Source organism: Hyla sarda, chromosome 1, assembly GCF_029499605.1.
Source record: "Hyla sarda isolate aHylSar1 chromosome 1, aHylSar1.hap1, whole genome shotgun sequence".
In the NCBI taxonomy this organism is placed as follows: domain Eukaryota; kingdom Metazoa; phylum Chordata; class Amphibia; order Anura; family Hylidae; genus Hyla; species Hyla sarda.
Window position 1 is genome coordinate 216,264,331 of NC_079189.1, and position 22,715 is coordinate 216,287,045.

At 42.9% G+C, this 22,715-nt stretch overlaps 1 protein-coding gene across 3 annotated transcripts in view; it reads left to right on the top strand.

Moving 5' to 3' along the window:
- The window catches only part of LOC130363588 (UDP-glucuronosyltransferase 2B31-like), a 50,469-nt gene that overhangs the window by 10,897 nt on the left and 16,857 nt on the right, over positions 1–22,715 (top strand). Inside the window, exons 1-5 of one of the 3 annotated variants that reach the window (XM_056568722.1) lie at positions 5,763–6,463; positions 9,517–10,158; positions 15,260–15,408; positions 17,353–17,484; positions 17,567–17,654. In XM_056568722.1, coding sequence (XP_056424697.1) covers positions 5,794–6,463; positions 9,517–10,158; positions 15,260–15,408; positions 17,353–17,484; positions 17,567–17,654 — 1,681 coding nt within the window. In that variant the 5' untranslated portion in view covers positions 5,763–5,793. Of the gene's footprint in view, positions 1–5,762; positions 6,464–9,516; positions 10,159–15,259; positions 15,409–17,352; positions 17,485–17,566; positions 17,655–22,715 lie in introns of those variants that run through there. The other 2 variants (XM_056568723.1, XM_056568721.1) reach the window with 2 other exon arrangements.

Sequence of the window (22,715 nt, forward strand, 5' to 3'; positions counted from 1 at the left end):
ATCTGTTTTGCACTATCCATATTTGTGAAGTGTTGGTGTGGCACCATGGTCAATCTACTCTGATGCATCAGGCATTGGTGGGTGGAAATCCTGGCTGATCCATGCCTGATTCATCTTCACAAAGTTCAGACTCTCCACATTTTTCGTGGACAGATGAGTTCTCCTTGGGGTGACTATGGCCCCCGTCGCACTAAACACCCACTCTGATGGCACACTATCAAGTTTGGATGCCCAGAAGTCCAGCGGATCTTCAAGGTGTGTTGGCATGGGCATGTCAAGGTATGCCCCCACCTGCTGGTTCAGGTCCTGCTCCAGGTCTACCTGCTGCTGATGAGTTGCTTCACTATGCGGGTGAAGAAAGGCACTCATCTGCGACTGTAGACTCAGGCTGCTGCTGACGGAGCTGGTACTGCTACTGCCACCTCACCCCTCCCCAGCAGCCATGGCAGTGGAAGGTGAACACAGAGGGCCCCCCGTGTAAGACCTGCGAGAGGATGAATGATGGCACAGATAGGCATCAACCAACTGACTACGTAGGATGTCTCTGTAGCAGGTGAGTTTGTCCTCCCTCTCAGTGGGCGTAAAAAAGACCCCCATTTTGTACCGGAAGTAAGAGTCTAATAAGGTCGAGAGCCAGAAGTCACCAAGCTGCTGAATGGGGACAATTGGACAGTCACTACGCAAGCAACTGAGATGGCGGCAGTAGCAGGAACAGGAACAAAATTGTACACCACTTAGATGTATGTATGTGGTATACACTTATGAGGACAGAAAAATTTGCTGCAGCACCGCCCAGCTCATCAATATTCCTCCCCTCCCTCCACCTCTCCCTTTTCTCCCCACTCTGTAATGAAGAGGGAGAGGCGGAGGGAGGGGAGGAATATTGATGAGCTGGGTGGCGCTGCAGCCGGCGGCTGTGACGGCTGTACCCCGTCTGTGCCAGTTAGCATTTAATTAGCATATAGGGAAAAACGAAGATATCGGCTGAACGGCCGGCCGCTGGTTAGTGTGGGGGGGAGCAAGCTGACAGTTTTCTTTTAACAGGAACAAAATAGTACACAACATAGATGTACATATGTGCTATGCACTTATGAAGGCAGAAAAATGCACTACAGTATGCTTAAAAAAGTATTTGTGTACAACCCCAGCCAGTGAGTACTTTTTCATGTCCTTTCATAGTATCTAGGCCCTTGAGACTTTAACAGGAACAAAATAGTACACCACTTAGATGTACGTATTTGCTATGCACTTATGAGGGGAGAAAAATGCGATACAGTATGCTTAAAAAGTATTTGTGCACAACACCAGCAGTGCACACCAGTGCTGCAGCACACAGTCGCTGTGTACTACACCCAAAATTACACTTTCTCTCTCAATCTCACTCGCTTCCCTATCAGTGCTTCTAGGCAGGATTTGTGCTTGAGCTAAAACACTGCTGCTCTTCAGTGCAACACACTGCTATCTGTAATAGAATGCTGTAGACAGTGACTGGGAGGTGAATTGCTGCAGTAAGAATGCTTTTCTGTGAAACACACACTGCTCTCGGTCCCTCTCTCTGTGCAACAGAATGCTGACTTAACTAGGAGGTGAATCGCTGCATGAAAAAGCTTTTCTGTGTAACACACAGCGCTATCTCTCTCTCTGCAGTGAAAGGGTGAAGTGACTGGCCGCAAATGGCTGCCGATTATATAGGGCTGTGACATCACAGGGATGACTGGCTGCATCCTGCATGTGATTCAGGGTCATCCCGCCTACCCTTGTTCCTGCCTTCCCAGGATTCCTTGCCCCGTGTCCTCACACGTAGATCCGCCATTTTAGATGCCCTGGACTGCACTAAATGGAGTTTATTGAAGCGATTCACGATAGAATCGCGGCGATATTCGCATTTGTTGCGAATCATATTTTTCCTGAAATTCGTAACGAATTCGGATTCGTCAGATTCGATTCGCTCATCTCTAATTATGACCTACATTCACGTCACATGTCAGGGAGGGGTTAGTTAATGCAGAAAATATGGTAGCACTGCTATTCCTGGTGCAACTAAACAGCACATCTACCTTTAACAGGGTTTTGCCATCATAAAAACTTTTGTGATTGGGGGGCTAACCACTGAGTTCCCCTTCAATATCAAGAATGGGATTCCGAAGGCTCCCAGCTAAATAAAGTAGCAATGCGCCTGATCAATGGCAACTCCATTCATTGTCTATGGAAGTGCTGACAATACCCATAACAGTGCAGCATGAGAAGATGACTCCACCAGACTCCTTGAGAAGATATTTACCCATAGAATCACTGCACCTAGAGAAAAATATTTCCATTCACACAGAGTCCGACAGAGCCTTTATGCCAGTGCATGGGGGTTATGATGCTCTGTTCTAAAGAAGACAAAAACTAATTTATTCTAGGGAAAAGATAAAGACAAAGTACAAAGGGTTAAAGGCTATCACTTCTGGTTTTCATCTGCCTCTATAATATGCTGAATCACAGTCAGGTACAACATCATTCCTGGTGTGTCTGTTATCTGCAGGTTCTCTCTATTTCCATGAACTCAGTGCAGTTCAATTCATTAATGATTAATTACGTTTAGTTAAATATGAACTATTTGGCCTATGTGCCCACAGTATGGCTATCTCATAAAACAGTGCATGGAACTGATATAAGTGAGTGCATAGAACTGATATAAGTGAGTGCATGGAACTGATATAAGCAAGTGCATGGAACTGATATAAGTGCGTGCATGGAACTGATATGTGGATCAAAATTTTTGTACTTGTATTATGGGAACATTTTATACTCCCATATTAAATGCAAACATTCCGGCAAAACTGTGTGTCTAATGTCCTGAAGTAATTCCCTTATTGATTCCTAGAAAATGCTGCCATATTACTTGTCTGAACCTTTTCTTACTGTCAGTATAGTCTATCATTCCACCTTAATGGGGTTTTCTATTTCTTAGGTGATTTACTGAAATGTATATTAATGATAATAATTGATCACATACTTTCCTTTAAATGGGCACTGTCAGACACAATAACTTTTGATACGTTATAAAGCATGCAAAAACAATATTTTTTGCAATTGCTTTCATCAGAAAATTTTCAGTATTTCATACCGAAAAGCCAGACAGAAAACTGGCACTAGGGGTCCCCCTGCCTCCTGGGACACATACCAGTCCTGCAGTGTCCAGTGGTCATCGTCATGTCATGGACACCATGAGTGATTGACAGGGCTGCAGGCAGGTGCAGAGCTGCTGTGAGTCAGAGCAGAGTGAGGGAGGGGGAGGAGTCATCACAGTGAGGAGAAGAGAGGGACACAGAAGCCAGTGAGAAACCTCACTGAGCAATTATAGCAAGTAAATAAAGATAATTCTGAGACAAAAATAGGTTGTAGACACAAAAATTAGATGTACATGATCAGGATGAAGTACTGAGCAACATATAACAGTTTATTTTTGGGGGGAGGGGAGGTGTTCTGAAAGGTACACTGTAATATACTTGTTCCTTGTTGTGCATAAATAAGGAAGCTGGGCTCCTCCATCCCCCACACCCTTCTATCCTGCTGCTCTCCTGTAAATAACATGCTGCCCTATGGAGGAGTGTAGTGCATACTGGAAAAGGGCAGATGTGGTGTAGGGCCAGCTGGGAGTTGTATTACTCAGGATAGAGTCAATGGTGTCACAGTAGCTTAAGGGCCATAGCTGGACCCTGGGATCCTTCCTTGTGGCTTTAATACTCTTTGTCAATAGAAGTCTGCACTTATAAGAAGAGTCCTTGTTTCTGGGGCACTCTGTGGTGGTGGTTCTTGGGTGCACATGTGCCTGTGGTGTTCAATGCAAACCAATTGTATCAGTGGTAAACCTAAACCGTAAACAAAAACTTCACTAAAGTTTTCTATGTGCAAGCCAATACAAGATACAGTCTCTGAAGGTAGAGAATAATGACAGTTTCCACAAACTTTAGTTTTTGTTACAATCCCCTTAATAGGTTTAGTAGAAGACAGGTTTAGAGAGTCTCTAGGGGTGATTAAAGGCATGATCCAAGATTAGAAAAGAGAGCTGATTTCTTCCAAAAACAGCACTACACCTGTCCTCAGGTTGTGTGCGGTATTACAACTTGGCTCCATTCACTTTAATGGAACTAAACTGCAATACCACACACAACCTGAGGGCAGGTGTAGTGCTGTTTTTGGAAGAAATCTGCTCTGTTTTTCTAATCCTGGAAAACCCCTTTAGGACTAGGTTAATTTGTGAACACTTTGAGTATTGCTCTGAAGATACAGTCCAGTTATAGATTTGCCCTACTGTAAGGAGTCTTCACAGGTTGGCTCCCCGTAATGAATAAAACTATGGTTGGTTGTGCTATAATTTCCTATAGCAGGGCATAGGGTGGTAAGCTTTGTGGCGTGAAATGTTTACATGTACTGTGGATTTTATGCTTTGGGCATAAAATCTGCAGCATCAAATCCAAGGCATAAACAGTATGTGTGAACATATCCTAAATCCCTTGAAGAAACTATACTAAGAGCTAATAGTAGAGATAGGAGCATTGCATAAAACAGCACTTATTCACAAAATACATTTTCTGCTACCATACCACCCAGCTCTTCATTGTCAATTAGACAGAAAGATCCTAGGATAAACCAATACCTTCTCAAGTTGACCTGACGTGTGCACATTCCAGGGAAACAGAACTGACAATTACCGTATTTTTCGCCCTATAGGACGCTCCGGCATATAAGACGCACCCAATTTTAAATTAGGAAAATCTAGAATATGTAAAGTAAAGGTCACAGTGATCTTCAACCAGCCGACCTCCAGATGTTGCAAAACTACAACTCCCAGCATGTAAAGTAAAGGTCACAGTGATCTTCAACCAGCCGACCTCCAGATGTTGCAAAACTACAACTCCCAGCATGTCCGGACAGCCGTTGGCTGACCGGGCATGCCGGGAGTTGTAGTTTTGCAACATCTGGAGGTCCGCAGGTTGAAGACCACTGGTATAGGATGTTGTACTCACCTGTCCCCGCCGCTCCGGACCTGTCATCGCTCGTCACCACTGCCCTGGATGTCGCCCTCCACCGCTGTCACTGTGTCCCCAGGGTGTCCCCGTCGCTCCGGAACGTCTCTGCTGCCGGGTATCCTCGCTCTCCGTCGCCGCCATCACGTCGCTATGCACGCCGCTCCTATTGGATGACGGGGCGACTTGATGGCGACGAAGGAGAGCGCCGGCAATACAGGGGATCCCGCATGGAGCAGACACCGAGGAGGCAGGTAAGGTCCCTCCCGGTGCAGCAGGGTTAGTGTCACTTTCCCTTCAGACGCGGCGGTCAGCTTTGATCGCCGCGTCTGAAGGGTTAATACAGGGCATCACCGCGATCGGTGATGTCCTGTATTAGCCGTGGGTCCCGGCCGTTGATGGGTGCAGGGACCGCCGCGATAGGGGTGTATTCGCCGTATATGACGCACCAACTTTTCCCCCCCAGTTTTGGGGAAGAAAAAGTGCGTCTTATACGGCGAAAAATACGGTAATTGGTGCCCTTGCTCCAAATACTAGAAAAAATAAACATATATCTGTATGTACACTTATCTGAATAAAAACAAACCTACATTGTACGAGGAGTAAAAGTCACTTATACACTGGCTACTAATGCTAAAAAAAAAAAAAAACATGCAGAGGACTGAAAAATCATTGTGCTCTCTAGTGTGTTGGACTTCAGACTGCTTCTGCTAACCTGGAATAACACTGACTCCTCAGCATGTCCGGTCCTGGTGCTTTTCTCTTGCTGCTGCTGCCGATGTTCTTCCTCAACACGGTTTCTGCTGGGAAAGTGTTAGTTTGGCCGGCAGATGCCAGTCACTTTTTGAATCTGAAAATCATCCTGGAGGAACTGTCACATAAAGGCCACGATGTTACTGTGTTAGCTCACTCGGCCATTATGATCATGGGCACTGGGAGTGTCTCGTCTTTCAAATTTGAAAATTTCTCGGTTCCATTTACAAAGGAGAAGAGTGAAAAGTTTTTGGAAGATTTTTTATCTTTTTGGATTTATGATGTGCCAAAAATTTCTTATTGGGAGTTTTATGAACAGGTTAAGATGTTCATGGGAGAACAGTTCAGAGTGGTGGAACAAGCGTGTAGTGGGATAGTAAAGAATGAAACGCTGTTAAAAAAACTGAAAGAGAAGAAGTTTGATGTTCTGATTTCAGACCCATTGACAATGTGTGGAGAACTTATTGCCGAGCTTCTTGGAGTGCCCTTTGTCTACTCCTTTAGGTTCTCAGTGGGCAACTCAATGGAAAGACTATGTGGACAACTGCCATCACCATTTTCTTATGTCCCTGGCTCTATGGTGGAACTTACTGACAAAATGTCTTTTTTGGAAAGACTACATAATATGAACTTTTACATATTCCAAGATATCTTTTTCCATATACTGTTTGCAGGACACTGGGATGGTTACTTCAGTGAAGTATTAGGTAAGTATAGATACCAAGATGTGTGTACAAATGGAATTTTGGGTTCTGTCCACACTGTGCTTGGGTCATATGTCTGGCACACATATGTATTCAACATGTGGGAATCATGGTCAACTACACACTCCAGTGCAGTTAGGAAAAGCATTCCAATGTTTATTGGCTGTATACCAAAAGCATACATGGGGCGGATATATTGGGAGCACTTCTGAGATGTACTTCCTTATATGCTATGCTTAGAACAAAAAAAAGAACAAATGGATGTTCTGTAGCTAATCAATCTAGAATGAAAAATGGATGTATAAAAGTACAACCTTGTTACCCCGAGCGCTCCGGGTCCCTGCTCCTCCCCGGAGCGCTTGCTGCGTTCTACTGTCAGGATCAGGATAGGTATGCAGCAAGGACACTGGCGGTGGATCCTCTGTGTCAGTGAGGGATTGGCGTGGACCATACCGGAGGACCGGTTCTAAGTTGCTACTGGTTTTCACCAAAGCCTGCCGCAAACCGGGATGGTCTTGCAGCGGCGGTAGCAACCAGGTCGTGTCCACCGGTAGCGGCTCAACCAAGGGGGGGGGGGTACTGTTACGCCGAGCGCTCCGGGTCCCTGCTCCTCCCCAGAGCGCTCGCTGCGTTCTACTGTCAGGATCTGGATAGGTATGCAGCGAGGACACTGGTGGTGGATCCTCTGTGTCAGTGAGGGATTGGCGCGGACCGTACCGGAGGACCGGTTCTAAGTTGCTACTGGTTTTCACCAGAGCCCGCCGCAAAGCGGGATGGTCTTGCGGCGGGCTCTGGTGAAAACCAGTAGCAACTTAGAACCGGTCCTCCGGTATGGTCCACGCCAATCCCTCACTGACACAGAGGATCCACCACCAGTGTCCTCGCTGCATACCTATCCTGATCCTGACAAACCTAATATAAGATGTTATATAATATATTAACTATTTATAAACCAGGTATTGCATTTGAAACTCTTTTAGACCTGTTTTCCCCCTTACTTTTTATACAATATAGGTGGAGTTCTCTTTCAGATTAGGGGATTTACTGTACAACACTTGTGATCATTGCATAATAGAATTACAATGGAGAATAGATTGTATGGAACTCTATTATATATGTCAGGGGAAGTGTACTATAAAATTCATAGCCAAAGGAGGCTGTCAGTATATACTCCGAGTAGTGGATTTGTACACAACATGTTCTAGCATGTCATGTGTTAAACATGTAGTATATAGTATACAGAATTGTATTTGTTTTCAAATATAGTTGAGGTTGCAATGTAATATTTTTTATGTCAGATCATACAGTATGTAAAAAGCAGATATTACCAAAAGATATACAGTTTATGTCAATAGAATGATGAAATAGTTGTAGTAATCCAAGCTGGCATATATAGACATGTAGAAAAGTGCATGTGCGAATAAAACGATACCCAATTTATATAGTTTTTCTATTACTGTACCACATCAACAAAAATGCTAACTTTTTTTGAACAAAATTCATATGCATAAAATTGTCCTTCTGTGACCAATACAACTTTTTTTTATTTTTTCGTATACAATTATATATACGAGGGCTCATTTTTGCACCATGATCTGTAGTTTTTATTGGTACCATTTCTGTTTTGATTGGACTTTTTTTTCCTGATATATAAAGTGATTAAAAATCTGTATTTTGGTATTTTTTTTACATTTACTCCGTTTACCATGCAGGATCATATCAGAACATTATGCAGAGGCAATACCGACGATACCAAATATGTTAATCATTGTATTTCTTTTTTTCTTTTCTTTTTTTCGTAAAATGGAAAAATAAGGGTTTTTTACTAACATTTTTAATTTTTAATTTTACACTTTTTATCCTCATAGGGGACTTCTTATGAGTGTTCTTGGTGTTCTCTGGCAAATGCAAATAATCCTGCACAGTGTTGGGCTGTAAGCACAACCCCCACCTGTGGATGTCGGGCCCACATACCACTTTCATGGAGTCTGTTTCTGACCCTTTGAGTGGACACGTGCACATTTGTGGCCTGCTGGAGGTCATTTTGCAGGGCTCTGCCAGTGCTCCTCCTGCTCCTCCTTGCACAAAGCCAGAGGTACAGGTCCTGCTGCTGGGTGGTTGCCCTCCTACGGCCTCCTCCACATCTCCTGATGTACTGGCCTGTCCCCTGGTGGCGCCTCCATGCTCTGGACACAACGCTGACAGACACAGCAAACCTTGCCACAGCTCGCATTGATGTGCCATCCTGGATGAGCTGCACTACCTGAGCCACTTGTGTGGGTTGTAGACTCCGTCTCATACTAACACTAGAGTGAAAGCACCACCAGCATTCAAAAGTGAACATCAGCCAGGAAGCATAGGAACTGAGAAGTGGTCTGTGGTCACCACCCGCAGAACCACTCCTTTATTGGGGGTATCTTGCTAATTGCCTATAATTTCCACCTGTTGTCTGTTCCATTTGCACAACACCATGTGAAATTAATTGTCAATCAGTGTTGCTTCCTGAGTGGACAGTGTGATTTCACAGAAGTGTGATTGACTTGGAGTTACATTGTGTTAAGTGTTCCCTTTATTTTTCTGAGCAGTGTATTTTTCTTTTACCACATGACCCATCTTGCACTCAGCTAATGTATCTGGCATAACACACAGTCTCTTGCCAAGAGAGCTCAAACAATGAAAGCGAGACTATATATATATATATATATATAAAATGCAGTAATGCAGAGTGAAGATTATGTAACAGGCTATGCTGGAAATGGTGGACGTAGATACGTCTGTGAACTGTTCACTGAACTGCAAATAGTCAGTTGACCTGTAGGTGGAGCATCCTGAGCAGAAAACCTGGAAAGAATTCTATGATCTGATAGTAAAGGAAGTTATTCTCCAGCAATCTATGCACTCGTGATTTCCTGGTAAAGACTGCCTGCCTGACTCCACCGCTTGCATTTCTGTCCTAGAACTGCACTTGGATTTCAGTATGTTCTTGTTTTTACTAGTGCTACACATTAGCTTCTTCAACACAGCCTCCCCAGGAAAGATTCTAGCATGGCCCACTGATGGTAGCCATTTTATGAATCTAAATACCATCCTCGAGATACTGGCGCACAAAGGCCATGAGGTTACTATGCTGGTTCCTTCGGCCAATTTGATCATGGACACTAATAAAACATCGGCTTTAAAGTTTGAAGTGTTTACAGTTTCATTTACCAAAGAGAGAAATGAAGAACTACTGGAGGAGTTCCTGCGTATATGGATTTATGACCTGCCTAATATGTCCTATTGGGAATTCTTTACATCTATGAATAAGGCCATGGCAGACAGTTTGGAGATTCAACAACTAGTGTGTGATGGGATTACAAAGAACAAGGCTCTACTGAATAAACTAAAGGAGGAAAAGTTCGACATCTTGGTAGCTGATCCCTTGGCTCCATGTGGTGAACTTATTGCTGAGATCATTGGAGTCCCCTTCATCTATTCCTTTAGGTTTTCAATAGGTAATGTGATAGAGAGAAACTGCGGTCACATCCCAACACCATATTCTTATGTACCCGGGACAATGAATCAATTCACTGATAAAATGTCTTTTGTCGAAAGATTGAAGAATACGATTTATTATTTATTTCATGATGCTTTATTCTTTTTTGTTCTTTCACCGCATTGGAATCAATACTACAGTGAGACAATTGGTAAGTATCAATTATATGGCAACCTTTTATTACTAAAGTATTGTTACTATTTAGAAGAAGGTATGCGAAATACATTGCATTATAGTCATACAAGTAAGGTTGACGTTCATATAAAATTTCATGTTTTTTTTAAGCTGTTGAATCCTGGGAAGCAAGATATACATATATGTTATAAGTGAAACAAGTTAAATGAAGGACATTGTAGTCTTTAGTGTAACAGCAGCAGGTTTTACCATTGTGGTTAATAAATAACCAGCACTATACCGTAAAGGATTCTGCTTTATCAACAGATTAAAGGGTTTATCCAGGAAAAAACGTTTCTTTATATATATCAACTGGCTCCATAAAGTTAAACAGATTTGTAAATGACTTCTATTAAAAAATCTTAATCCTTTCAGTACTTATGAGCTGATGAAGTTGAGTTGTTCTTTTCTGTCTAAGTGCTCTCTGATGACACATGTCTCGGGAACTGCCCAGTTTAGAAGCAAATCCCCATAGCAAACCTCTTCTACTCTGTGCAGTTCCTGAGACAAGCAGAGATGTCAGCAGAGAGCACTGTTTCCAGACAGAAAACAACAACTAAACTTCAGCAGCTGATAATTATTAGAAGAATTAAGATTTTTTAATAGAAGTAATTTACAAATCTGCTTAACTTTCTGGAGCCAGTTGATATAAGAAAAAAAGTTTTTTCCTGGAATACCGCTTTAAGGTGCTCCCCATCCAGAGCAGAAGGATCAGAGGTCACCAAAGTATACACATTTAGTATTTCTAACAAAGTTAAATGTATAATATGATTTCTGGGTTCAGGTCCAGCAAATAAGCATTATCATAAGATAGGGCATGGATATAATATGAATCATGATGAATCTCATTCAATGTCTATATTAGAACAGACTACTAGAGACAATGTGGAAATGTACCAATTTTGTCTATCTTTGTACTATCGGGTCTAGATTTTTATTAACCGATTAGACTTAGATTCTCTTTTTTTTCTAATTTGTTTCTATTTTTTTATTGTACAATTTTTTTAATTGCACTATTAGTACATTGTTATGGGGAAAGCCATCTTCTCTAACCTGTTTTTAACAGCATTTAGAGATATGCTTTACAGCATGCCCCTTGGACATAGAGACAATACTCTGGCCCAGACCATATTTACTAAAATGGGAACTTTTCTGGGCATGTTGGGTGACCTATCCAGATGTCATTCCATAGGGAGCAGGGAGGTGGCACTGTGAACTTTAGCTATTGTCTTATCTACTGGTGTCACCTTTCTCTATAATTCCATCTATGATAGAAAAAGAGGACATAGCTGGAAATCAATCTGTACAGAACAGAAAGTGTTAGCTTAAAGGAGAACTCCAGACCATAAAAATTGTCCCCCATAGTGCTGGCAGTAAAAAAATAAAGATGTACATACCTTCCTCCGCTCCCCCGGGGCCTCAGGTAACCGACTCCGATCTCCGCCGCAATCCACTTCCTGGTTGCCGGTGGTCGGATGAATCAGCCAATCACCAGCCGCAGTGCAGTCCGACTCGGCCAACGATAAGCTGAGCGGCAGTATGACGCTTTTGGCCCCGGCTGGAGGTGCCAGTGTAGTGAAGAATTTTGTGTCCTGAAGCGTTTTCACACTGCCGCTCAGCCTATCACCAGCCGAGTCGGACTGCGCTGCGGCTGGTGATTGGCTGATTCATCCAACCACCGACAACCAGGAAGTGGATTGCGGCAGAGACCGGAGACAGTTACCGGAGGCCCCGGGGGAGCGGAGAAAGGTATGTACATCTTTATTTTTTTTACTGCCGGCACTATGGGGGACAATTTTTATGGTCTGGAGTTCTCCTTTAATATTAAACCTAGTGGTCAAACTTAAAAAACTGCAATATATTTAATAAAATATATATATATATATATATATATATATATATATATATATATATATAGTAAAATCCAAAATTAAGGAAACAATTCCCCTGTCTTTCTCTCCCAGTGATAAGGTTTGGTTATCTTCCAAGTACATTTGGTTCAAGATTCCAAGTTATAAGTTGGGTCCTCGTTTCCTGGGCCCGTTTGAGGTCTTGCAGGAAATCAATCCAGTCTTATATAAACTCTGTTTGTCTTCTTCTCTACGCATTCCTAACTCTTTCCATGTGTCACTCCTCAAGCCTCTGGTAATCAAACATTACTCTCATAGGAATACTGCTCCCATGCCCGTTTCAGGCTCCTCTAATGTCTGCCAAGTTAAAGAAATTTGAGCCACTAAATTCTTCTTAGTTGACTGGAGGGGATTTGGTCCTGAGGAGAGATCCTGGGAGCCCGAGGAGAATATCCTGGACCGTAATCTCCTAAAGAAATTTTTGAGCCTTAAAAAGAGGGGAGACCAAAGGGTGGGGGGTACTGTTACATTCCGGACGCACCTGCATGCGAACCCCAGGACGTCACTCACCTCCGCCCTTCTCCGTTCCTTCCGCCTTCATGCAGCGCATGCGCCGGTGCTCTAAAATTTAAACGGCCAGTATGCCCTTAATTCAGTGCTTGCACCTGCACTGTGTTTATAAATATCTGCACCTCCCATCACTCCCTGCTGGATCTTTGTTGCCCTAGTGCCAAGTGAAAGCGTTTTCTGTGTTGCCTTGCAGTGTTCCAGACCCTTGTATTCCGTGACCTGACCTTAATCCTTGCCACCTGCCTGTTGACCTTCTGCTACATTCCTGACTACGCACCTGTGCCGCCAGCCCTGAGCTCCCACTATCCAAACCACATCTTACCTCAACCCTCCTGTAACTCGCATCACCTCAGCCGCCTGTGTGGTCGAGTCATGCCAGGGGTAGCAACTTGGGTGCCGCCTGCCGCGGCAAGACCATCCCACTTTGCGGCGGGCCCTGGTGAAAACCAGCGGCACCTTAGACTCCGCTCCCTGGCACGGTCCACGTCATCTGCCACACAGGTCCAGCGGATCTACTACCTGTGTGAGCCCTGCCAAGTGCTGTGAGCCTTACATGGATCATCCTGTACTGTGGTTTTCCACTTTGATTTTGAGTGTAACTCCATATCCAGACCTCCATGGGTTGATAAATTTGATTTCCATTGATAATTTTTGTGTGATTTTGTTGTCAGCACATTCAACTATGTAAAGACGAAAGTATTTCATACGATTAGTTCATTCATTCAGATCTATGATGTGTTATCTTAGTGTTCCCTTTAATTTTTTTGAGCAGTGTAGTTAAAGAACATTTTGGGGATAGTTTTACTCTCTTTGGCAATGAGTCTTTCTGTCTCTACTTTTGCGGCTTTTATCTGTTTTTTACAAATTCTCCATTTTTCTTTATAGCTTTTTAATGCTTCTTCACTGCTGTCCTGTTTTAGTAGTTTAAATGCTTTATTTTTGTCATTTATTGCCCCCTTAACATTTTTATTCATCCATATTGGTTTTCTTCTATTCCTGACACTTTTATTCCCATAAGGTATATACATCTTACAGTGAGAATTTAAGATATTTTTAAAAGTCTCACATTTAGTGTCAGTATTCTTGTTTTTAAGGACATTATCCCATTTTATATTGTTAAGGGCTTCTCTGAGTTCATCGTTTTTGTGGCCACTCGAGAGATTCCCATATTGCAGGACAATTTATAATGTATTATATTATGATCACTATTTCCTAGTTGTCCTTCTACCTGTACATTATTTACTTTATCAGGTCTGTTGGTTACTATTAAGTCCAATAGGGAGCCCCCTCTGGTTGGGCCCTGCATCATTTGGGACAGATAATTGAAATTCACAGGACTCAGTCTTCCAGTTTATATCAGGATAGTTAAAGTCCCCCATTATTATCAAATCAATTTGATTTGCTGCCTTGTTTATTTGCCTCAGTAATTGATCTTCTGGCTCTTCCATTATATTTGGTGGCTTATAGCAAACCCCATATAAGAATTTTTTTTTTAATCTCCATATAATTCTACCCATAATGACTCCACATTGTCGTTTCCCTCCCATATATCCTCCCGCAGTGCGGCCTTCAGACTGGACTTTACATAAAGACGAACTCCTCCCCCTTTCTGTTTTGTCCGATCCTTCCTGAAAAGACTATAACCCTGTATGTTGACCGCCCAGTTACAGCTATCGTCCAACCAAGTCTCTGTTATACCCACTATGTCATAATTCTCCTCAGACATTATCATCTCCAGTTCATCAGTTTTATTGGTCAGACTTCTGGCATTAGTCAACATGCAATTCAATGTTGTATGTTTTTCTTTTCCTATGAAGCCTATCCCTATTATATATTTTAACCCCCAAGTAATTAATTAATAAGTCCCACCTCTCTATCTACACTATCTTCCCCCCTCTATGTTGTAGGTTCCCTCCCCCAGTCCCTAGTTTAAACACTCCTCCACCTTTCTGGCCATCTTCTCCCCAAGCACAGCTGCACCCTCCCCATTGAGGTGCAGCCCGTCCCTACAGTAGAGCCGATATCCAACAGAGAAGTCGGCCCAGTACTCTATGAACCCAAACCCCTCCTTCCTACACCAGCTTCTGAGCCACTTGTTTACCACCTTAATCTCTCGCTGCCTCTCTGGTGCGGCTCGTGGTACTGGTAGTATTTCAGAAAATATTACCTTGGAGGTCTTTGCCTTAAGCTTGCAGTCTAAGTCCCTGAAATAATTTTTAAGTACACTCCACCTACCTTACTTTGTCATTGGTGCCAATATGTACCATGACTGCTGGGTCTTCTCCAGCCCCACCCAGCAACCTGTCAACCCGATCTGCGATGTGCCGAACTCGAGCGCCAGGAAGACAACACACTGTTCGGCAATCCCGGTCTTTGTGACAGTATTTTGACTGGTTTGATCTTCATCTGTGTGCCCTATGACAATGCCAACTGATAGCTGTTGGGCATCAGGACCAAAGTAAACAGGTGTTCCACATAGAAAGCGGGACCCCTAAAATTAGAAATATGGGTTGCCCTATTAAAAGTTTAGCTGCACCCAGCCTTTGTTAAGTAAGTTCCTATCATCATTCAATGTAATTAAAGTACTCTGTACTGTTAATGCCTGTGATCTAATACCTATCTAACAAGTCAACACTATTATATTTTTTGCTTAATTAGGTCGGCCAACAACACTGTGTGAAATTATGGGAAAAGCTGAAATTTGGCTCATTCGGACTTATTGGGATTTTGAGTATCCACGACCACTCCTTCCTAACTTTGAGTTTGTAGGAGGCTTGCACTGTAAACCAGCAAAGCCTTTGCCAGAGGTAAGAGCAGCTCTAACTTTTCTAATAATGCAAAATAAAGGATGCAGACAAAATAGAAACCTCATGGTAAACAATATATGTACACTTGAAGGTTACAGCCTAGAAGATCTTTATGCATGTTCTGTTGCTTTGATCCCCAGGGGTGGTATTCAAAACTGAACAACAGGCTCCCTTACTCCACAGCATTACACACAATGGCACTCATTTACTAAGAGTTTTGTGTAGGTTTCTTTGTGGGTTTTTATTCCCTACAATTTATTTTCCACGGTATTTACTAAGGTTTTCCTACATTTTCCACTTTCCCTACACACTGAAATCCACCACATTTTATGTGGAAACCTTAGTAAATACGTTGGGTTTTTGTGAAAATGTCAGGACACGCTCCTTTTTGGAGACCATGCCCCCTTTTCCCAGCGGCCACGCCCCTTTCTCGGGTTTTCTTAGCAAAATGGAGAGTTAGTCTGAGTTTTTTTCAATTCTGGTGCAAAATCTGGCACAGACAGAATTTCGGGCGCAATGCGACAGAATCTGGTGCACAACCCGACAAAACATGTCGGGTTGGCAATAGTAAATGAGGGCCAATGTCACAGAAAAATATTTCTACTGTAATAATCAAACAAAGTAAAACCTCTTTAGGAGAACCATCCCAAATTGCATTAAAAAGTGGTCGTCTCTGGGGGTGGTCTCTCGAAAAAAAATGGCCCCTATGCATAATGTATAGTGGACTGAATAATATGGATATGGGGGTGGTCTTTTGGAGCGTTTTCACTGAATACTGTAGTGTTTTCAGTCAGATATATAATGGTGTTATCCAAATAAAACTAAATAAGCATGGGCTGAGTGATCAACTGCTTTACGAAAAAGGAGGAGGAGATGAGGAGAATATAACTGACACAACCAGGCATAATAATCGACAGCAGAGGGAAACATGGATCAGGATTCTAAATCAATCACAGCACTGATGTTTAAAATGGAACAAACTATACACACTACATATATACATAAATAACATGTACGAATTGCCAAGTCATGTAAACAAGTTAGGGTGCATGCACACTATGTTTCTTAAGATACGGGACCGTATACGGCTGGGGAGAGGGGGGTGGAGAGTCGGGGGCGGGGAAACCGCACGCTGCCATATGCGGTCCCGTTTCTAATGTATTTCAATGAGCGACCGGAGTGAAATGCTGCTCCGTTTTGGCCCGTTTTCGGCTCCGTTTTGGCCTGTATACGGTTTCCCGACCGGACCTAAAAACGTAGTCAACAGCGTTTTTAGGTCCGGTCGGGAAACCGTATACGGGGCAAAACGGAGCCAACCAAAGGCAGCGTTTCACTCCAGTCGCTCATTGAAATACATTAGATACGGGACCGCATACGGCAGCGTGCGGTTGCCCCGCCCCCGACTCTCCGCCCCCCTCTCCCCAGCCGTATACGGTCCCGTATCTTAAGAAACGTAGTGTGCATGCACCCTTACAGAAGTTTGAAATTGCAGTTACACACTGCAGCCCCAGAATATAACACTGCCAAACACTGTGCCCCATTAATATGGTGCTGTCACACAATGTGTCCCCAATAACAGCTGCTCAATATCCTGAACCACTGACTATAGTACTGTCACACACTGGGGCTCTTTATATGTTACTGCCTCACACTGTAGTCCTGAACAAAATATTGACACACACTGTGCCCCTAATCAGGCCTGGCTCAAAGGGACCGCCAAATGGGAGCACTCACTGGGAACTGCTTTTTTTTTTTATATATGCACATTCTAAGGACATTAGGGAGTTTTGAGTCTCATTGTATTGTAGCAAAAGTCCCTCATACTCAATGTGGACATTCCTTTAATAGATAATATGACATATAGATGGATAGATAGATAGATTACATATTAAATCAATATATTCATAAGAAAATAAAATATTAACTAAATGCATTTTTTTGAAGGATATGGAAAAAATTGCGCAAAGCTCAGGAGAACACGGTATCGTTGTATTTTCACTTGGCTCTATGGTGAAAAATCTGACAGATGAAAGAAGTAATGTGATCGCTTCTGCTCTCAGCCAGTTGCCACAGAAGGTAATGCTACTGGAATACATGTATTTACACAGCTAATGCCTAATATGTATATTATATATAACTAATGTGCTCATTGAAACAGGTGATCTGGAGATACAGTGGCAAAAGACCAGATACATTAGGGGAGAACACAGTGCTGTATGACTGGATACCACAGAATGATCTCCTGGGTAAGTCTAAAAGACACATGCTATTGTAGCTCAGTATGCATGGAAACTAAAAGCTATTAAAAGGAACCAGTCAGCTTCCCAATACCATGTAGCACTGCGATACTGTGCGGCCGTAACATTACTGCGATGCCGCATTTTCAGAGTAAACTATTTCAATTGCCTCTCCCAGAAGAGGGGCAAAGCTGCTGTGGCATGTATTCACTCTGCCCTCGCCCCCCTCCTACCAGCCACTCAGGCTTGATTGACACTCTGAGTGTCAGGGACTTCATGAAAAGCCAAGCACTTAGGGTGCCAATCAAACTTAACCTCTTAAGGACTCAGCCTTTTTCCGTTTTTGCATTTTCATTTTTTCCTCATCACCTTCTAAAAATCATAACACTTTCAATTTTGCACATAAAATTCCATATGATGGCTTATTTTTTGCACCACCAGTTCTATTTTGCAGTGACATTAGTAATTTCACCAAAGAATTCTCATTTTCTGACCCCTATAACTTTTTTATTTTTCCACGTACGGGCCGGTATGAGGGCTCATTTTTGCACCGTGATCTGAAGTTTTTAGTGGTATCATTTTTGTATTGATCTCACCTTGTGATCGCTTTTTATTAATTTTTTCATGATATAAAAAGTTACCAAAAATACGCTATTTTGGACTTTGGAATTTTTTTGCGCATACGCCATTGACCAGGTGGTTTAATGAATGATATATTTTTATAGTTCGGACATTTCTGTATGCGGCAATACCACATATGTTTATTTTTATCGCGATAGTCCCGATCAGCCCAACTGAGCTGCCGGGAAGCTTTTACTTTTAGTTTTAGATGCGGCGATCAACTATGATCGCCACGTCTGAAGGGTTAATAGCGCGTGGCACAACGATCTGTGCCGCATGCTATTAGCTCAGGGTCCCAGCTATCATTAGCCGCCGGGACCGAACCGGTGACCCCGGTGAAATCCCGGGACCGGGCGCAGGGCGTACAGGTACACCCTGCGTCCTTAAGAGGTTAAGTAGATAGGAGGAGGCGGGGCCAGCATGATTACATGTCTTGTGGCTCCACCCCTGTGGCTCTACTTATCGGGTGCTGGGAACAGGGATTAAAACATTTTATTTAAAAAATGTGGCTTCACAGGAGACCTATGGGTGCAGAGTCCGAATTCTGTGCTTGACAGCAACAAGGTACTGGAAAGCAATTATAAACCATAAGGGGGCTGACTGATTCCCTTTAAATTATGATATTTCTGCCAGACCTTTTACGTGTCCCATAATATTATTTCATTAGTTAAAACTTTGACCTGCACAGTGGGAAAGCTACTTCTACAGCAGCAGAATAACTCATTTTGATTTGTCACCGTAATAAAAGTACAGAATTCTGTGCAGCATCTTTCTGGTTCTAAAATAAGAAGCATTACAGTACTGATGAGTCATTATAAGAGTGGGGGAGGGGTGGCTGCTGAAAAGGCAGAAAGGAGGTAATGTGAAGTTTTGCAATGGGTCCTGTGATCACTTGCTCCACTGTTTAGACACGACTCACTATAATTCATATACAGTCATGGCCGTAAATGTTGGAATCCCTGAAATTTTTCTAGAAAAGTAAGTATTTCTCACAGAAAAGGATTGCAGTAACACATGTTTTGCTATACACATGTTTATTCCCTTTGTGTGTGTTGGAACTAAACCAAAAAAGGGAGGAAAAAGCAAATTGGACATAATGTCACACCAAACTCCAAAAATGGGCTGGACAAAATTATTGGCACCCTTTCAAAATTGTGGAAAAATAAGATTGTTTCAAGCATGTGATGCTCCTTTAAACTCACCTGGGGGCAAGTAACAGGTGTGGGCAATATAAAAATCACAACTGAAAGCAGATGAAAAGGAGAGAAGTTCATTCAGGAGTTTTTGCATCGTGTGTCTGTGTGTGCCACATTAAGCATGCACAACAGAAAGAGGAGAAGAGAACTGTCTGAGGACTTGAGAACAAAACTGTGGAAAAATAATAATCTCAAGGTTACAAGTCCATCTCCAGAGATCTAGATTTACCTTTGTCTACAGTGCGCAACATTATCAAGAAGTTTGCAACCCATGGCACTGTAGATTATCTCCCTGCGCGTGGGCGGAAGAGAAAAATTGATGAAAGGTGTCAACGCAGGATAGTACGGATGTTGGATATCAGCCCCAAACAAGTTCCAAAGATATTCAAGCTGTCCTGCAGGCTCAGGGAGCATCAGTGTCAGCACAAACTATCCGCTGACATTTAAACGAAACGCTATGGCCGGACCCCACTGCTGACACAGAGACATAAAAAAGCAAGACTACATTTTGCCAAAATTAACTAAACTAAAGGGGGGGGGGAGGGGGTCTGGATGATGATGAAGGCCCGGGCAGTGATCTTCAACCTGTGGACCTCCAGATGTTTCAAAACTACAACTCCCAGCATGCCCGGACAGCCGATGGCTGTCCGAGCTTCCTGGGAGTTGTAGTTTTGAAACATCTGGAGGTCCGCAGGTTGAAGACCACTGAGGGCGGAGAGTTCACTTGAGTATAAGCCGAGGGGGGGGGGGGGGGGTTCGTGCTGAAAAACTCGGCTTATACTCTAGTATATACGGTACTCCAAGATTCAGGATTATTTTATAATATAGTTTAATAATCTAAGTATGGTGAAATAGTTGTTAACCAAACAGGTTAACTGCATGTACAGTGGGGCAAAAAAGTATTTAGTCAGCCACCAATTCTGCACGTTCTCCCACTTAAAAAGATGAGAGAGGCCTGTCATTTTCATCATATGTATACCTCAACTATGAGAGACATAATGAGAAAAAAAAATCCATGAAATCCATAAAATCACATTGTCTGATTTTTAAAGAATTTATTTGTAAATTATGGTGGAAAACAAGTGTTTAGTCACCTACAAAAAAGCAAATTTCTGGCTCTCACAGACCTGTAACTTCTTCTTTAAGAGTCTCCTCTGTCCTCCACTCGTTACCTGTATTAATGGCACCTGTTTGAACTTGTTATCAGAATAAGAGACACCTATCCACAACCTCAAACAGTCACACTCCAAACTCCACTATGGCCAAGACCAAAGAGCTGTCGAAGGACACCAGAAACAAAATTGTAGACCTGCACCAGGCTGGGAAGACTGAATCTGCAATAGACAAGCAGCTTTATGTGAAGAAATCAACAGTGGGAGCAATTATTAGAAAATGGAAGACATACAAGACCACTGATAATCTCATCTCCCTTGATCTGGGGCTCAATGCAAGATCTCACCTCGTGGTGTCAGAATGATCACAAGAACGGTGAGTAAACCACACAGGGGCACCTAGTACATGACCTGCAGAGAGCTGTGACCAAAGTAACAAAGGCTACCATCAGTAACACACCACGCCGCCAGAGACTCAAATCATGCAGTGCCAGACGTGTCCCCCTGCATAAGCCCAGTGGCGTTGCTAGGGTTGGTGTCACCCGGTGGGGTAGAAAATGGTGTCACCCCATACCTCCCCCCCCTCAGTAAGTTTTTAGCCTGTTGTGACAGACACCACTGTTGTAGCGCATTGTGAGAAATTCCAGTATAATAATCAGATATACCAGTTGCCACAGAATGGGAAAGTGTTAAAGAAGTTTTCACCATTTAAATATACAGCTCCCAGAATTACTTAAAGGGGTACTCCACTGGAAAACATTTACTTTTATATCAACTGGTGCCAGAAAGGTAAACAGATTTTTAAATTACTTCTATTTAAAATCTTAATCCTTACAGTAGTTATCAGTTGCTGTATGCTCCACAGGAAGTTGTGTAGTTCTTTCCAGTCTGTCCAGAGTGCTCTGTCTGTCCATGTTAGGAACTGTCCAGAGCAGGAGAGGTTTGCAATGGGGATTTGCTCCTACTATGGACAGTTCTTGACATGGACAGAGGTGTCAGCACAGAGCACTGTGGTCAGACAGAAAATAAATTAAAAAAGAAAAGAACTTCCTGTGAATCACTTATACAGCAGCTAATAAGTACTGGAAGGATTAAGATTTTTAAGTAGAAGTAATTTATAAATCTGTTTAACTTTGTAGCACCAGTTGATTAAAAAATGTTTTTCCAGTAGAGTACCCCTTTATGCAGTGGTGAAGTTATGCTGGGAGTTGTAGTTTCACTCATCATAACTGTAGAACTGACAAGTGACTACAGCTCTGATAGGACATAGAGAGGAGAATGTACAATGATATCAGTGACTACAGGTGACGTCTTCTCTATAGTGAGGAGAATACACAATGATATCAGTGACTACAGGTGACGTCTCCTCTATAGTGAGGAGAATACACAATGATATCAGTGACTACAGGTGACGTCTTCTCTATAGTGAGGAGAATACACAATGATATCAGTGACTACAGGTGACGTCTTCTCTATAGTGAGGAGAATACACAATGATATCAGTGACTACAGGTGACGTCTTCTCTATAGTCTTTCCTTATCTAATTCAGATGGTACATACCGCCAGGTCCAGCTAAAACTTCTCTCTGCAGAATGTGACGCCCAGACGTCTACTCACTATGTCAGCGCATTCTCATCCTCTATATGAAAACAATAATTATTATAAACCTGCCAGACACTGTATCCTCTAAATATAATACTACTATACACTATACTCTTTGATTATTCCAGGTGTTGCTGGAGGATGATGAGGGTGCTACTGGCCATCCCCCCTTGCAGTATCACCCCCATCGTCCATCGGCAGGATCATCCTCCTGGCAGGAGCACCCCCATCATCCACCATCAGGATCTGCTGATGGAGGTGCTGCTGCTGGGGGGGGGTTGCTGGTGGATGATGAGGGTGCTACTGCCAGGGGGGGGGGAGCATTAGGTAGGCAGCAGTTCCCCCACTTAAGGTAGGTAGCAGTTCCCCCACATTAGGTAGGTAGCAGTTCCCCCACATTAGGTAGGTAGCAGTTTCCCCACATTAGGTAGAATATATTCCCCACATTTGGTACCAGTTACCCCACATTAGGTAGTAATTTCCCCACATTAAGTAGCACAGATTCCACATATTAGGTAGCACAAATTCCACACATTAG